Below are 18,677 nucleotides of genomic sequence, written 5' to 3' on the forward strand. Positions count from 1 at the left end.
ACACCAAGTGGACTAAAGACACCAAGTGGACTAAAGACATGAAGTGGACTAAAGACATGAAATGGACTAAAGACACAAAGTGGACTAAAGACACCAAGTTGACTAAAGACACCAAGTGGACTAAAGACACCAAGTGGACTAAAGACATGAAGTGGACTAAAGACACCAAGTGGACTAAAGACACCAAGTGGACTAAAGACACAAAGTAGACTAAAGACACCAAGTGGACTAAAGACATGAAGTGGACTAAAGACATGAAGTGAACTAAAGACACCAAGTGGACTAAAGACATGAAGTGGACTAAAGACATGAAGTGAACTAAAGACACCAAGTGGACCAAAGACACCAAGTGGACTAAAGACATGAAGTGGACTAAAGACACGAAGTGGACTAAAGACATGAAGTGGACTAAAGACACCAAGTGGACTAAAGACATCAAGTGGACTAAAGACACCAAGTGGACTAAAGACATGAAGTGAACTAAAGACACCAAGTGGACTAAAGACATGAAGTGGACTAAAGACATAAAGTGAACTAAAGACACCAAGTGGACTAAAGACACCAAGTGGACTAAAGACATGAAGTGGACTAAAGACATGAAGTGGACTAAAGACATGAAGTGGACTAAAGACATGAAGTGGACTAAAGACACCAAGTGGACTAAAGACACCAAGTGGACTAAAGACACGAAGTCGACTAAAGACACAAAGTCGACTAAAGACACCAAGTGGACTAAAGACATGAAGTGGACTAAAGACATGAAGTGGACTAAAGACACGAAGTGGACTAAAGACACCAAGTGGACTAAAGACACCAAGTGGACTAAAGACACCAAGTGGACTAAAGACACGAAATGGACTAAAGACACGAAGTGGACTAAAGACACGAAGTGGACTAAAGACACGAAGTGGACTAAAGACATGAAGTGGACTAAAGACACCAAGTGGACTAAAGACACCAAGTGGACTAAAGACACCAAGTCGACTAAAGACATGAGGTGGACTAAAGACACCAAGTGGACTAAAGACACCAAGTGGACTAAAGACACCAAGTGGACTAAAGACACGAGGTGGACTAAAGACACCAAGTGGACTAAAGACACCAAGTGGACTAAAGACACCAAGTGGACTAAAGACATGAAGTGGACTAAAGACATGAAGTGGACTAAAGACACGAAGTGGACTAAAGACACCAAGTGGACTAAAGACACAAAGTGGACTAAAGACACAAAGTGGACTAAAGACACAAAGTGGACTAAAGACACCAAGTGGACTAAAGACACCAAGTGGACTAAAGACACCAAGTGGACTAAAGACATGAAGTGGACTAAAGACATGGGGTGGACTAAAGACACAAAGTGGACTAAAGACACAAAGTGGACTAAACACATGAAGTGGACTAAAGACATGAAGTGGACTAAAGACAGGAAGTGGACTAAAGACACGAAGTGGACTAAAGACACCAAGTGGACTAAAGACACAAAGTGGACTAAAGACACAAAGTGGACTAAAGACACCAAGTGGACTAAAGACACCAAGTGGACTAAAGACACCAAGTGGACTAAAGACATGAAGTGGACTAAAGACATGAAGTGGACTAAAGACATGAAGTGGACTAAAGACATGAAGTGGATTAAAGACATGAAGTGGACTAAAGACATGAAGTGGACTAAAGACATGGGGTGGACTAAAGACACGAAGTGGACTAAAGACACAAAGTGGACTAAACACATGAAGTGGACTAAAGACATGAAGTGGACTAAAGACAGGAAGTGGACTAAAGACACGAAGTGGACTAAAGACACGAAGTGGACTAAAGACATGAAGTGGACTAAACACACGGGGTGGACTAAAGACACCAAGTGGACTAAAGACACCAAGTGGACTAAAGACACCAAGTGGACTAAAGACACGAAGTGGACTAAAGACATGAAGTGGACTAAAGACATGAAGTGGACTAAAGACACCAAGTGGACTAAAGACACCAAGTGGACTAAAGACATGAAGTGGACTAAAGACATGAAGTGGACTAAAGACACGAAGTGGACTAAAGACACCAAGTGGACTAAAGACACCAAGTGGACTAAAGACACCAAGTGGACTAAAGACACGAAGTGGACTAAAGACACGAAGTGGATTAAAGACATGAAGTGGACTAAAGACATGGGGTGGACTAAAGACATGAAGTGGACTAAAGACACGAAGTGGACTAAAGACACGAAGTGGACTAAACACATGAAGTGGACTAAAGACACGAAGTGGACTAAAGACAGGAAGTGGACTAAAGACACGAAGTGGACTAAAGACACGAAGTGGACTAAAGACATGAAGTGGACTAAACACACGGGGTGGACTAAAGACACCAAGTGGACTAAAGACACCAAGTGGACTAAAGACATGAAGTGGACTAAACACACGGGGTGGACTAAAGACACGAAGTGGACTAAAGACATGAAGTGGACTAAAGACAGGAAGTGGACTAAAGACACCAAGTGGACTAAAGACACCAAGTGGACTAAAGACACGAAGTGGACTAAAGACATGAAGTGGACTAAACACACGGGGTGGACTAAAGACACGAAGTGGACTAAAGACACCAAGTGGACTAAAGACACGAAGTGGACTAAAGACATGAAGTGGACTAAACACACGGGGTGGACTAAAGACACGAAGTGGACTAAAGACATGAAGTGGACTAAAGACAGGAAGTGGCCTAAAGACACCAAGTGGACTAAAGACACCAAGTGGACTAAAGACACCAAGTGGACTAAAGACACCAAGTGGACTTCTTCTTCTTCTTCTTCTCCTTCTTCTCCTTCTTCTTCTTCTTCTTCTTCTTCTTCTTCTCCTTCTCCTTCTTCTTCTTCTTCTTCTTCTTCTTCTTCTTCTTCTTCTTCTTCTTCTTCTTTCTTCTTCTTCTCGGGACACGCCCCCTAGTTTTCACCCAGTGACATTGACGAAAAGTCACAAAAATGTTCACACCTCTAAAAATCGTGCCTCTACATTTTGGCTATTTCCCTTTTCTAAAATAAAAGAATGTGCTCGTCAGCCCCAAATGTTCCCAGAATGCATTGAGAGATGGGAAATGACCCAAAAAAAATCTGATCGTAGAATCATGAAATTTGGCGCAGAGGTAGATGGTGACAAGAGAAGTAAAAAATATTACTACGGCAACGCCGTCCGCCCAACCAAATGTCGGCCATATTGGTTCAAAAATGGCTCGGAGTTTTTCCAAATGTTGTACTTTTACAAACTCCTCCCCCTCAGGGCGTCGGCCTTAAAAAGCTGAAATTGTGTGAAAATGCTACTGAGGAGTGGGACATCAAAAGTTATTAAATGACATTGACCCTGTAACGGTCTCTGAGCAGTGAAGCCACAAACTGTAGCAAGAATTTCAGAAATCTCCCAAATTTAACATTTCTGCCGTTTGCGCAGATAAAGTCCAAATTGTGTCAAATTAGAATCAGTTGTTAAACTCTTTGCGCTCCCAGGGCTTTAGCCCTATTAACCTGAAATGTGGTGAGACTCATCTTCAGGACCATCAAAAGTTATCCACATTTTTATTCTAAGAGTCACGGTGTCTGTGCGGCAGAGCCGCACATTTTGCCAAGAATTCAAAATAAAATGTCTTTTTGATGTAAAACAAAGTGAGAAGATGTGACAGCGTCACAGATTCAGATGTAATAAAAGGACAATTGGGGCGCGTTAGCCACGCCCCCTCCTCTTGCGGCGTGGCGGCGGTGTGGCGAGGGCCGATCATTGCCGCTTGCGGCTTTAATTATCATTATTATTATTATTATTTTATTTTCATTTTTTAATTCATTTATTTCGTGCAAATCAATAAATAGAAATAAAAAGAAAGATTCTACACAGAATGTGACCGAAAAACCTCCATTTTTTTTTCTATTTTTAAATCACATTTTCATGTTTTTCTCATTTCACAAAATAGAATTCAAACTTCAGCTTTTCAATATTTCACAGATTCTTTGATCCTGAATTCAAACTGAATCCACCACCAGAGGGCGCCGCAGAGTCATGTTTGAATCGACCACCTGGTCCTGGTCCTGGTCCTGGTGCTGGTCCTGGTCCTGGTGCTGGTGCTGGTCCTGGTCCTGGTCCTGGTCCTGGTCCTGGTCCTGGTCCTGGTCCTGGTGCTGGTCCTGGTCCTGGTCCTGGTCCTGGTGCTGGTCCTGGTGCTGGTGCTGGTCCTGGTCCTGGTCCTGGTCCTGGTCCTGGTCTTGGTCCTGGCTCTGGTCCTGGTCCTGGTCCTGGTCCTGGTCCTGGTCCTGGTCCTGGTGCTGGTCCTGGTCCTGGTCCTGGTCCTGGTGCTGGTCCTGGTCCTGGTGCTGGTCCTGGTCCTGGTCCTGGTCCTGGTCCTGGTCCTGGTCCTGGTCCTGGTCCCAGAGGACACTCCTCTCTGAGCTCCGGCTGAAACGTCACAGGGCAGAAGCCTCTCTGAAGGAGAGGAGGGAGGAGAGGAGGAGGATGGATAGAGGAGGAGAGGAGGAGAGGAGGAGGATGGATAGAGGAGGAGGAGAGGAGGAGAGGAGGAGAGGAGGAGGATGGATAGAGGAGGAGAGGAGGAGAGGAGGAGGATGGATAGAGGAGGAGGAGAGGAGGAGAGGAGGAGGATGGATAGAGGAGGAGGAGAGGAGGAGAGGAGGAGAGGAGGAGGATGGATAGAGGAGGAGGAGAGGAGGAGAGGAGGAGGATGGATAGAGGAGGAGGAGAGGAGGAGAGGAGGAGGATGGATAGAGGAGGAGGAGAGGAGGAGAGGAGGAGAGGAGGATGGATAGAGGAGGAGGAGAGGAGGAGAGGAGGAGGATGGATAGAGGAGGAGGAGAGGAGGAGAGGAGGAGGATGGATAGAGGAGGAGGAGAGGAGGAGAGGAGGAGAGGAGGAGGATGGATAGAGGAGGAGGAGAGGAGAGTGTTTTGTCCTGTAGTTTGTTGTTTACAGAAAACTGTGTGGGACAAATGACGATCCTTCACCCAGAGAGGAGTGTCCTCTGGGACCAGGACCAGGACCAGGACCAGGACCAGGACCAGGACCAGGACCAGGACCAGGACCAGGACCAGGACCAGGTCTATGACTATACAACTTCAGGCCTGCGGGCCACTTCAGGCCCTACAAACGGTCTGATCAGGTCCAAGCATATCTTCCAAATAATGTTCACGGCCCCTGCCCCGGCCCCTGCCCCCTGCCCCGGCCCCTGCCCCCTGCCCCTGCCCCCGGCCCCTGCCCCCTGCCCCCTGCCCCGGCCCCTGCCCCCTGCCCCTGCCCCCTGCCCCCTGCCCCCTGCCCCGGCCCCTGCCCCCTGCCCCCTGCCCCGGCCCCTGCCCCCTGGCCCTGCCCCCTGCCCCCTGCCCCCTGCCCCGGCGCCTGCCCCCTGCCCCTGCCCCCTGCCCCCTGCCCCGGCCCCTGCCCCCTGGCCCCTGGCCCCGGGGTCTGGACAGTCCAAGCCTCATTAACAAACAGTGAGTCTGAGTTTGTCGATCATGAGCTTTATTAAAACATCAGAGACATTCAGTTCACCATGGAAACGGGGGAGGGCGGGGCTTAGAACACAGGTGAAAAGGGTGTGGCCATGTTCAGTCTGAATCTAAAGGTCAGTCAGGTTTAGTCCTGCTTTAGTCCTGCTTTAGTCCTGCTTTAGTCCTTTAGTCCTGGTTTAGTCCTGGTTTAGTCCTGCTTTAGTCCTGCTTTAGTCCTGCTTTAGTCCTGCTTTAGTCCTGGTTTAGTCCTGCTTTAGTCCTGCTTTAGTCCTGGTTTAGACCTGCTTTAGTCCTAGTTTAGACCTGCTTTAGTCCTGCTTTAGAAACTGAAACCTGGTGATGTCAGTCTGGGTGAAATGCATCATGGGAAATGTAGTTTATAGCTGTAGAATTACAGTTTGTATAAGTTTCCTTCAGATGGAGATAATATTAGACACAGTTTATATTTGAGGAAAATGTGAACATGCATCCTAGCCTCCTTCCCTAGCCTCTAGCCTCCTTCCCTAGCCTCTAGCCTCCTTCCCTAGCCTCCTTCTCTAACCTCCTTCTCTAGCCCCTTCCCTAGCCTCCTTCCCTAGCCGCCTTCTCTAACCTCCTTCTCTAGCCGCCTTCCCTAGGCCCCTTCCCTAGCCTCCTTCCCTAGCCTCCTTCTCTAGCCCCTTCCCTAGCCTCCTTCCCTAGCCGCCTTCCCTAGGCCCCTTCCCTAGCTTCCTTCTCTAACCTCCTTCTCTAGCCTCCTTCCCTAGCCGCCTTCCCTAGGCCCCTTCCCTAGCTTCCTTCTCTAACCTCATTCTCTAGCCTCCTTCCCTAGCCTCCTTCCCTAGCCTCCTTCCCTAGCCTCCTCAGCTTTACTCTCAGAGAACAGAAACATCTAGAATTGTTTTTTTAATCAGACACATAAAAACATGTCACTATCATTTTTAAAACATATTTCCGGAAATAAAAATAAACCATTAAAAAGCAACAAATCAAACTCAAAACAATCACAATGTAAATTATTGCCACATATTTAATCTATAACAACAACATATATTTCATTAGCGTTAAACATAGATTTGAATTATTATTCAAACATCAGAAAATCTCAGGTTTTTTGTCACTTTTGTGGAAGAAACAGATTTTTTGTTTTTGCAACTCAAACGTTTCAGTTTAAATTCATAAGAAATATAAATATAGTTTAATAATAAGTCAAATCTCTTTCCCCACGACTGTGTTTCAGACTGTGCTTCAGACTGTGCTTCAGACTGTGTTTCAGACTGTCCTTCAGACTGTGCTTCAGACTGTCCTTCAGACTGTCCTTCAGACTGTGTTTCAGACTGTCCTTCAGACTGTCCTTCAGACTGTACTTCAGACTGTGTTTCAGACTGTTTTTCAGACTGTACTTCAGACTGTACTTCAGACTGTGCTTCAGACTGTCCTTCAGACTGTCCTTCAGACTGTGTTTCAGACTGTCCTTCAGACTGTGTTTCAGACTGTACTTCAGACTGTCCTTCAGACTGTGTTTCAGACTGTGCTTCAGACTGTGTTTCAGACTGTACTTCAGACTGTCCTTCAGACTGTGTTTCAGACTGTACTTCAGACTGTGTTTCAGACTGTCCTTCAGACTGTGTTTCAGACTGTACTTCAGACTGTCCTTCAGACTGTGTTTCAGACTGTGCTTCAGACTGTGTTTCAGACTGTCCTTCAGACTGTCCTTCAGACTGTGTTTCAGACTGTACTTCAGACTGTGTTTCAGACTGTCCTTCAGACTGTCCTTCAGACTGTGTTTCAGACTGTCCTTCAGACTGTGTTTCAGACTGTCCTTCAGACTGTGCTTCAGACTGTCCTTCAGGCTGTGTTTCAGACTGTCCTTCAGGCTGTGTTTCAGACTGTCCTTCAGACTGTCCTTCAGACTGTCCTTCAGACTGTCCTTCAGACTGTGCTTCAGACTGTGTTTCAGACTGTCCTTCAGACTGTCCTTCAGACTGTGCTTCAGACTGTGTTTCAGACTGTGCTTCAGACTGTGTTTCAGACTGTGCTTCAGACTGTGTTTCAGACTGTGTTTCAGACTGTACTTCAGACTGTACTTCAGACTGTGTTTCAGACTGTGTTTCAGACTGTGTTTCAGACTGTGTTTCAGACTGTCCTTCAGACTGTCCTTCAGACTGTGTTTCAGACTGTGCTTCAGACTGTCCTTCAGACTGTGCTTCAGACTGTGCTTCAGACTGTGCTTCAGACTGTGCTTCAGACTGTGTTTCAGACTGTGCTTCAGACTGTGCTTCAGACTGTGCTTCAGACTGTGCTTCAGACTGTGTTTCAGACTGTGTTTCAGACTGTGTTTCAGACTGTGCTTCAGACTGTACTTCAGACTGTGCTTCAGACTGTGCTTCAGACTGTGCTTCAGACTGTCCTTCAGACTGTGTTTCAGACTGTGTTTCAGACTGTACTTCAGACTGTACTTCAGACTGTGTTTCAGACTGTGTTTCAGACTGTGTTTCAGACTGTGCTTCAGACTGTGCTTCAGACTGTGCTTCAGACTGTCCTTCAGACTGTGTTTCAGACTGTGCTTCAGACTGTACTTCAGACTGTGCTTCAGACTGTGCTTCAGACTGTGTTTCAGACTGTGTTTCAGACTGTGTTTCAGACTGTGCTTCAGACTGTGCTTCAGACTGTGTTTCAGACTGTGTTTCAGACTGTGTTTCAGACTGTGTTTCAGACTGTGCTTCAGACTGTGCTTCAGACTGTGTTTCAGACTGTGTTTCAGACTGTCCTTCCGACTGTCCTTCAGACTGTACTTCAGACTGTGCTTCAGACTGTGTTTCAGACTGTCCTTCAGACTGTCCTTCAGACTGTGTTTCAGACTGTGTTTCAGACTGTGTTTCAGACTGTGCTTCAGACTGTCCTTCAGACTGTGTTTCAGACTGTGTTTCAGACTGTGTTTCAGACTGTCCTTCAGACTGTCCTTCAGACTGTGTTTCAGACTGTGCTTCAGACTGTGCTTCAGACTGTGCTTCAGACTGTGCTTCAGACTGTCCTTCAGACTGTGTTTCAGACTGTGTTTCAGACTGTGTTTCAGACTGTTTCAGACTGTGTTTCAGACTGTGCTTCAGACTGTGTTTCAGACTGTCCTTCAGACTGTGTTTCAGACTGTGTTTCAGACTGTCTTTCAGACTGTCCTTCAGACTGTCCTTCAGACTGTACTTCAGACTGTACTTCAGACTGTACTTCAGACTGTGCTTCAGACTGTCCTTCAGACTGTACTTCAGACTGTCCTTCAGACTGTGTTTCAGACTGTACTTCAGACTGTACTTCAGACTGTACTTCAGACTGTACTTCAGACTGTCCTTCAGACTGTCCTTCAGACTGTGTTTCAGACTGTACTTCAGACTGTGCTTCAGACTGTCCTTCAGACTGTGTTTCAGACTGTACTTCAGACTGTGCTTCAGACTGTCCTTCAGACTGTGCTTCAGACTGTCCTTCAGACTGTCCTTCAGACTGTCCTTCAGACTGTGCTTCAGACTGTCCTTCAGACTGTCCTTCAGACTGTACTTCAGACTGTGCTTCAGACTGTGCTTCAGACTGTCCTTCAGACTGTGCTTCAGACTGTCCTTCAGACTGTGCTTCAGACTGTCCTTCAAACTGTGCTTCAGACTGTGCTTCGGACTGTGTTTCAGACTGTGCTTCAGACTGTGTTTCAGACTGTGCTTCAGACTGTCCTTCAAACTGTGCTTCAGACTGTGCTTCGGACTGTGCTTCGGACTGTGTTTCAGACTGTACTTCAGACTGTGTTTCAGACTGTGCTTCAGACTGTGTTTCAGACTGTCCTTCAGACTGTGCTTCAGACTGTGCTTCAGACTGTGCTTCAGACTGTGCTTCAGACTGTGTTTCAGACTGTGTTTCAGACTGTCCTTCAGACTGTGTTTCAGACTGTGTTTCAGACTGTGTTTCAGACTGTCCTTCAGACTGTCCTTCAGACTGTACTTCAGACTGTGTTTCAGACTGTTTTTCAGACTGTACTTCAGACTGTACTTCAGACTGTGCTTCAGACTGTCCTTCAGACTGTCCTTCAGACTGTGTTTCAGACTGTGCTTCAGACTGTGCTTCAGACTGTGTTTCAGACTGTGCTTCAGACTGTACTTCAGACTGTGCTTCGGACTGTGCTTCAGACTGTGTTTCAGACTGTCCTTCAGACTGTGCTTCAGACTGTGCTTCAGACTGTGCTTCAGACTGTCCTTCAGACTGTCCTTCAGACTGTGCTTCAGACTGTCCTTCAGACTGTCCTTCAGACTGTCCTTCAGACTGTGCTTCGGACTGTCCTTCGGACTGTGCTTCGGACTGTGCTTCAGACTGTGCTTCAGACTGTCCTTCAGACTGTCCTTCAGACTGTGTTTCAGACTGTGTTTCAGACTGTGCTTCAGACTGTGTTTCAGACTGTCCTTCAGACTGTGCTTCAGACTGTGCTTCAGACTGTGCTTCAGACTGTGTTTCAGACTGTGTTTCAGACTGTCCTTCAGACTGTCCTTCAGACTGTACTTCAGACTGTGTTTCAGACTGTTTTTCAGACTGTACTTCAGACTGTACTTCAGACTGTGCTTCAGACTGTCCTTCAGACTGTCCTTCAGACTGTGTTTCAGACTGTGCTTCAGACTGTGCTTCAGACTGTGTTTCAGACTGTGCTTCAGACTGTACTTCAGACTGTGCTTCGGACTGTGCTTCAGACTGTGTTTCAGACTGTCCTTCAGACTGTGCTTCAGACTGTGCTTCAGACTGTGCTTCAGACTGTCCTTCAGACTGTCCTTCAGACTATGTTTCAGACTATGTTTCAGACTATGTTTCAGACTGTCCTTCAGACTGTCCTTCAGACTGTACTTTTGAACCTCTAAACCCCTAAAACCCCCTCTTACAGTTAGAATATAAATAATGGCTTTTGGATATGATTATAGATATAGATATAGATTATGGCTGATACTGGGGAGCGTCTGTAGGTGGCGCTGTGGCTACAGTGATACTGCGGTGTGGCTGCAGCGGCTGCAGGTGGCGCTCTCTCTACTTGAAGGTCTTGATTGGAGGCGGGACTTTGATGTCTTGCCCTTTTTCCAGCCGTTTCTCACATTCGACCAGATAATTCACTCCATCCACCACCGTCTGCACCAGCTGCACCTGAGGAGGCAGAGGAAGGGTTTAGAGCGGGTTTAGAGCGGGTTTAGAGCGGGTTTAGAGCGGGTTTAGAGCGGGTGTAGAGCGGGTTTAGAGCGGGTTTAGAGCGGGTTTAGAGCGGGTTTAGAGCGGGTTTAGAGCAAGTTTAGAGCGGGTTTAGAGCGGGTTTAGAGCGGGTTTAGAGCGGGTTTAGAGCGGGTTTAGAGCGGGTTTAGAGCAAGTTTAGAGCGGGATTAGAGCGGGTTTAGAGCGGGTTTAGAGCGGGTTTAGAGCGGGTTTAGAGCAAGTTTAGAGCGGGATTAGAGCGGGTTTAGAGCGGGTTTAGAGCGGGTTTAGAGCGGGTTTAGAGCGGGTTTAGAGCGGGTTTAGAGCGGGTTTAGAGCAAGTTTAGAGCGGGATTAGAGCGGGTTTAGAGCGGGTTTAGAGCGGGTTTAGAGCGGGTTTAGAGCGGGTTTAGAGCAGGTTTAGAGCGGGTTTAGAGCGGGTTTAGAGCGGGTTTAGACCGGGTTTAGAGCGGGTTTAGACCGGGTTTAGACCGGGTTTAGACCGGGTTTAGACCGGGTTTAGAGCGGGTTTAGAGCGGGTTTAGAGCGGGTTTAGACCGGGTTTAGAGCGGGTTTAGACCGGGTTTAGAGCAGGTTTAGACCGGGTTTAGACCGGGTTTAGAGCGGGTTTAGAGCGGGTTTAGACCGGGTTTAGAGCGGGTTTGGACCGGGTTTAGAGCAGGTTTAGAGCGGGTTTAGAGCGGGTTTAGAGCGGGTTTAGAGCGGGTTTAGAGTGTTAAACGGGGTTTGACCGGGTCTGTCGCTGGTCTCACCTCAGACTGTCCGAGTCGGTCCAGGTTGGAGATGTCGAAGGTTCCGCCCACAGCGGCGGTGTCCACGCCCCCTGTGCCTCGCTTCTGCAGGCGCAGGTTGTCCAGCATCTTATTGAAGCGCGGGTCCTAAAGGAGACGCACACGGGTCAACGGGGCAGACGGGTCAACACGCAGGCGCTCGCTCTGAGCACGCTCAGTGGACATGAGGGAGGAGCCTAACCTTGCTGAGCAGAGGCAGTTTGACGTGAACTCCAGCTCTGAGGCCAGTGCCCAGGTTTGAAGGACACGTCAGGATGTAACCGAGCCTCTGGTTCCACATGAACTCCCAACCTCTCTCCTGGATCAGACGCTCCACCTGAGGAGAAGAACAGGTAAAAGGACTAAACCAGGTCCAAACAAGGACCAAACCAGGACTAAACCAAGTCCAAACCAGGACTAGACCTGGACTAGGAACCATCAGTCCTCACCTCCTTGAGTCCTCTGCAGAACCTCTCAAACACTCTCTTCATGTTTCCGCCCTTTTCCATGGAGATGACCCTGGTGTGATCCTCCTCATTCACCCAGATCAGGAACGTCTTCTCGTTATTGTGCCTGCAACAGAAACACACCAGCCAAGACCTGGTTTAGTCCTGGTTTAGACCTGGTTTAGTCCTGGTTTAGTCCTGGTTTGGACCTGGTTTAGTCCTGGTTTGGACCTGGTTTGGACCTGGTTTAGTCCTGGTTTGGACCTGGTTTAGTCCTGGTTTAGTCCTGGTTTAGATCTGGTTTGGACCTGGTTTAGTCCTGGTTTAGACCTGGTTTAGTCCTGGTTTAGTCCTGGTTTGGACCTGGTTTAGACCTGGTTTAGACCTGGTTCAGACCACGTTTAGTCCTGGTTTAGACCTGGTTTGGTCCTGGTTCAGACCACGTTTAGTCCTGGTTTAGTCCTGGTTTAGACACAGGGCAGAGGTGAGGGCACTGACCAGATGCCGCGGGCGTCGGGCCAGTCTCGGGCCATACCCGCACAGGTCAGCAGTGGAGACACAGGTTTGTCAAACAGGAAGTGGTCCTGGAGGACACACAGAGGGATAATGTAGAGGGATAATGCAGAGTGATAATGCAGAGGGATAATGCAGAGTGATAATGCAGAGTGATAATGTAGAGGGATAATGCAGAGGGATAATGCAGAGGGATAATGCAGAGGGATAATGTAGAGGGATAATGTAGAGGGATAATGCAGAGGGATAATGTAGAGGGATAATGCAGAGTGATAATGTAGAGGGATAATGTAGAGGGATAATGCAGAGGGATAATGTAGAGGGTTAATGTAGAGGGATAATGTAGAGGGATAATGCAGAGGGATAATGTAGAGGGATAATGCAGAGGGATAATGCAGAGTGATAATGCAGAGGGATAATGCAGAGTGATAATGCAGAGGGATAATGCAGAGTGATAATGCAGAGTGATAATGTAGAGGGATAATGTAGAGGGATAATGCAGAGTGATAATGCAGAGGGATAATGCAGAGTGATAATGCAGAGGGATAATGTAGAGGGATAATGCAGAGTGATAATGCAGAGGGATAATGCAGAGTGATAATGCAGAGGGATAATGCAGAGTGATAATGCAGAGGGATAATGCAGAGGGATAATGCAGAGGGATAATGCAGAGTGATAATGCAGAGTGATAATGTAGAGGGATAATGTAGAGGGATAATGCAGAGGGATAATGTAGAGGGATAATGTAGAGGGATAATGCAGAGGGATAATGTAGAGGGATAATGCAGAGTGATAATGTAGAGGGATAATGTAGAGGGATAATGCAGAGGGATAATGTAGAGGGATAATGTAGAGGGATAATGCAGAGGGATAATGTAGAGGGATAATGCAGAGGGATAATGCAGAGTGATAATGCAGAGTGATAATGTAGAGGGATAATGTAGAGGGTTAATGTAGAGGGATAATGTAGAGGGATAATGCAGAGGGATAATGTAGAGGGATAATGCAGAGTGATAATGTAGAGGGATAATGTAGAGGGATAATGCAGAGGGATAATGCAGAGTGATAATGCAGAGTGATAATGCAGAGTGATAATGTAGAGGGATAATGTAGAGGGATAATGCAGAGGGATAATGTAGAGGGATAATGTAGAGGGATAATGCAGAGGGATAATGTAGAGGGATAATGTAGAGGGATAATGCAAAGGGATAATGTAGAGGGATAATGCAGAGGGATAATGTAGAGGGATAATGTAGAGGGTTAATGTAGAGGGATAATGTAGAGGGATAATGCAGAGGGATAATGTAGAGGGATAATGCAGAGGGATAATGCAGAGTGATAATGCAGAGTGATAATGTAGAGGGATAATGTAGAGGGTTAATGTAGAGGGTTAATGTAGAGGGATAATGTAGAGGGTTAATGTAGAGTGATAATGCAGAGGGATAATGTAGAAGGATAATGTAGAGTGATAATGTAGAGGGATAATGCAGAGGGATAATGCAGAGGGATAATGCAGAGGGATAATGCAAAGGGATAATGTAGAGGGATAATGCAGAGTGATAATGCAGAGGGATAATGTAGAGGGATAATGCAGAGGGATAATGTAGAGGGATAATGTAGAGGGATAATGCAGAGGGATAATGCAGAGGGATAATGCAGAGGGATAATGCAGAGTGATAATGTAGAGGGATAATGTAAAGGGATAATGCAGAGGGATAATGTAGAGGGTTAATGTAGAGGGATAATGTAAAGGGATAATGCAAAGGGATAATGTAGAGGGATAATGCAGAGGGATAATGCAGAGGGATAATGCAGAGGGATAATGCAGAGTGATAATGCAGAGGGATAATGTAGAGGGTTAATGTAGAGGGATAATGTAGAGGGATAATGTAGAGGGATAATGTAGAGGGATAATGCAGAGGGATAATGCAGAGGGATAATGCAGAGGGATAATGTAGAGGGATAATGCAGAGTGATAATGTAGAGGGATAATGTAGAGGGATAATGTAGAGGGATAATGCAGAGGGATAATGCAGAGGGATAATGTAGAGGGTTAATGTAGAGGGATAATGCAGAGGGATAATGCAGAGGGATAATGCAGAGTGATAATGTAGAGGGATAATGTAGAGGGATAATGTAGAGGGATAATGCAGAGGGATAATGCAGAGGGATAATGCAGAGGGATAATGTAGAGGGATAATGCAGAGGGATAATGTAGAGGGATAATGCAGAGTGATAATGCAGAGGGATAATGTAGAGGGTTAATGTAGAGGGATAATGTAGAGGGATAATGCAGAGGGATAATGCAGAGGATAATGCAGAGGAATAATGTAGAGGGATAATGTAGAGGGATAATGCAGAGGGATAATGCAGAGGGTTAATGTAGAGGGATAATGTAGAGGGATAATGCAGAGGGATAATGCAGAGGATAATGCAGAGGAATAATGTAGAGGGATAATGTAGAGGGATAATGCAGAGGGATAATGCAGAGGGATAATGTAGAGGGATAATGCAGAGGGATAATGTAGAGGGATAATGCAGAGTGATAATGTAGAGGGATAATGTAGAGGAATAATGCAGAGGGATAATGTAGAGGGTTAATGTAGAGGGATAATGTAGAGGGATAATGCAGAGGGATAATGTAGAGGGATAATGCAGAGGGATAATGCAGAGTGATAATGCAGAGTGATAATGTAGAGGGATAATGCAGAGGGATAATGTAGAGGGATAATGTAGAGGGATAATGTAGAGTGATAATGTAGAGGGATAATGTAGAGGGATAATGCAGAGGGATAATGCAGAGGGATAATGCAGAGGGATAATGCAAAGGGATAATGTAGAGGGATAATGCAGAGTGATAATGCAGAGGGATAATGTAGAGGGATAATGCAGAGGGATAATGCAGAGGGATAATGTAGAGGGATAATGCAGAGTGATAATGTAGAGGGATAATGTAGAGGGATAATGTAGAGGGATAATGCAGAGGGATAATGCAGAGGGATAATGCAGAGGGATAATGTAGAGGGATAATGTAGAGGGATAATGTAGAGGGATAATGTAGAGGGATAATGCAGAGTGATAATGCAGAGGGATAATGTAGAGGGATAATGCAGAGGGATAATGCAGAGGGATAATGTAGAGGGATAATGCAGAGTGATAATGTAGAGGGATAATGTAGAGGGATAATGTAGAGGGATAATGCAGAGGGATAATGCAGAGGGATAATGTAGAGGGATAATGCAAAGGGATAATGTAGAGGGATAATGCAGAGTGATAATGCAGAGGGATAATGTAGAGGGTTAATGTAGAGGGATAATGTAGAGGGATAATGTAGAGGGATAATGCAAAGGGATAATGTAGAGGGATAATGCAGAGTGATAATGCAGAGGGATAATGTAGAGGGATAATGTAGAGGGATAATGCAGAGGGATAATGCAGAGGGATAATGCAGAGTGATAATGTAGAGGGATAATGTAGAGGGATAATGTAGAGGGATAATGTAGAGGGATAATGCAGAGGGATAATGCAGAGGGATAATGTAGATGGATAATGCAGAGGGATAATGCAGAGGGATAATGTAGAGGGTTAATGTAGAGGGATAATGCAGAGGGATAATGCAGATGGATAATGCAGAGGAATAATGTAGAGGGATAATGCAGAGGGGTAATGTAGAGGGATAATGCAAAGGGATAATGTAGAGGGATCATGCAGAGTGATAATGCAGAGGGATAATGTAGAGGGATAATGCAGAGGGATAATGCAGAGGGATAATGTAGAGGGATAATGCAGAGTGATAATGCAGAGGGATAATGTAGAGGGATAATGCAGAGGGATAATGTAGAGGGATAATGTAGAGGGATAATGCAAAGGGATAATGTAGAGGGATAATGCAGAGTGATAATGCAGAGGGATAATGTAGAGGGTTAATGTAGAGGGATAATGTAGAGGGATAATGCAAAGGGATAATGTAGAGGGATAATGCAGAGTGATAATGCAGAGGGATAATGTAGAGGGATAATGTAGAGGGATAATGCAGAGGGATAATGCAGAGAGATAATGTAGAGGGATAATGCAGAGTGATAATGTAGAGGGATAATGTAGAGGGATAATGTAGAGGGATAATGCAGAGGGATAATGTAGAGGGATAATGCAGAGGGATAATGCAGAGGGATAATGTAGAGGGTTAATGTAGAGGGATAATGCAGAGGGATAATGCAGATGGATAATGCAGAGGAATAATGTAGAGGGATAATGCAGAGGGGTAATGTAGAGGGATAATGCAGAGGGGTAATGTAGAGGGATAATGCAGAGGGATAATGTAGAGGGATAATGCAGAGTGATAATGTAGAGGGATAATGTAGAGGGATAATGCAGAGGGATAATGTAGAGGGTTAATGTAGAGGGATAATGCAGAGGGATAATGCAGAGGGATAATGTAGAGGGATAATGTAGAGGGATAATGCAGAGGGATAATGTAGATGGATAATGTAGAGGGATAATGCAGAGGGATAATGTAGAGGGATAATGCAGAGGGATAATGCAGAGGGATAATGTAGAGGGTTAATGTAGAGGGATAATGCAGAGGGATAATGCAGAGGATAATGCAGAGGAATAATGTAGAGGGATAATGCAGAGGGATAATGCAGAGGGATAATGCAGAGGGATAATGCAGAGGGATAATGCAGAGGGATAATGAAGAGGGATAATGTAGAGGGATAATGTAGAGGGTTAATGTAGAGGGATAATGTAGAGGGATAATGCAGAGGGATAATATAGAGGGATAATGTAGAGGGATAATGTAGAGGGATAATGTAGAGGGATAATGCAGAGTGATAATGTAGAGGGATAATGTAGAGGGATAATGCAGAGGGATAATGTAGAGGGATAATGCAGAGTGATAATGTAGAGGGATAATGCAGAGGGTTAATGTAGAGGGTTAATGTAGAGGGATAATGTAGAGGGATAATGTAGAGTGATAATGTAGAGGGATAATGTAGAGGGATAATGCAGAGGGATAATGCAGAGGGATAATGCAGAGGGATAATGCAGAGGGATAATGTAGAGGGATAATGTAGAGGGATAATGTAGAGGGATAATGCAGAGGGATAATGTAGAGGGATAATGTAGAGGGATAACGCAGAGGGATAATGCAGAGGGATAATGTTAGAGGGATAATGTAGAGTGATAATGTTGAGGGATAATGCAGAGGGATAATGTAGAGGGATAATGCAGAGGGATAATGTAGAGTGATAATGTAGAGGGATAATGCAGAGGGATAATGTAGAGGGATAACGCAGAGGGATAATGCAGAGGGATAATGTTAGAGGGATAATGTAGAGGGATAATGTTGAGGGATAATGCAGAGGGATAATGTAGAGGGATAATGCAGAGGGATAATGTAGAGTGATAATGTAGAGGGATAATGTAGAGGGATAATGCAGAGGGATAATGCAGAGGGATAATGCAGAGGGATAATTCAGAGGGATAATGTAGAGGGATAATGCAGAGGGATAATGTTAGAGGGATAATGTAGAGTGATAATGTAGAGGGATAATGCAGAGGGATAATGTTAGAGGGATAATGCAGAGGGATAATGCTGAGGGATAATGTAGAGGGATAATGCAGAGGGATAATGCAGAGGGATAATGCAGAGGGATAATGCAGAGGGATAATGCAGAGGGATAATGCAGAGGGATAATGCAGAGGGATAATGCAGAGGGATAATGTTAGAGGGATAATGTAGAGGGATAATGCAGAGGGATAATGTAGAGGGATAATGCAGAGGGATAATGCAGAGGGATAATGTTAGAGGGATAATGTAGAGGGATAATGTTAGAGGGATAATGCAGAGTGATAATGTAGAGGGATAATGTAGAGGGATAATGTAGAGGGATAATGCAGAGGGATAATGCAGAGGGATAATGTAGAGGGATAATGTAGAGGGATAATGCAGAGGGATAATGCTGAGGGATAATGTTGAGGGATAATGTAGAAGGATAATGTAGAGGGATAATGTAGAGGGATAATGCAGAGGGATAATGCAGAGGGATAATGTTGAGGGATAATGTAGAGGGATAATGTAGAGGGATAATGTAGAGGGATAATGTAGAGGGATAATGTAGAGGGTTAATGTAGAGGGATAATGCAGAGGGATAATGCAGAGGGATAATGTAGAGGGATAATGTAGAGGGTTAATGTAGAGGGTTAATGTAGAGGGATAATGCAGAGGGATAATGTTGAGGGATAATGTAGA

At 45.5% G+C, this 18,677-nt stretch overlaps 1 protein-coding gene across 2 annotated transcripts in view; it reads right to left on the reverse strand.

Moving 5' to 3' along the window:
* Nucleotides 1-10,430: 10,430 nt before the first annotated feature.
* Nucleotides 10,431-18,677, reverse strand: part of LOC140349453 (creatine kinase U-type, mitochondrial-like) — a 13,170-nt gene continuing 4,923 nt past the window's right edge. For both annotated transcript variants that reach the window (XM_072435787.1, XM_072435788.1), the window contains 5 exons: nt 12,410-12,495; nt 11,915-12,038; nt 11,668-11,802; nt 11,448-11,573; nt 10,431-10,633 (listed from right to left, as the gene is read on the reverse strand). In XM_072435787.1, coding sequence (XP_072291888.1) covers nt 10,520-10,633; nt 11,448-11,573; nt 11,668-11,802; nt 11,915-12,038; nt 12,410-12,495 — 585 coding nt within the window. In that variant the 3' untranslated portion in view covers nt 10,431-10,519. The remainder of the gene's footprint in view (nt 10,634-11,447; nt 11,574-11,667; nt 11,803-11,914; nt 12,039-12,409; nt 12,496-18,677) is intronic.

This window comes from Eucyclogobius newberryi, unplaced genomic scaffold (assembly GCF_026437365.1).
Source record: "Eucyclogobius newberryi isolate DKJ021-1_F unplaced genomic scaffold, fEucNew1.0.hap1 SCAF_7, whole genome shotgun sequence".
NCBI lineage: Eukaryota > Metazoa > Chordata > Actinopteri > Gobiiformes > Gobiidae > Eucyclogobius > Eucyclogobius newberryi.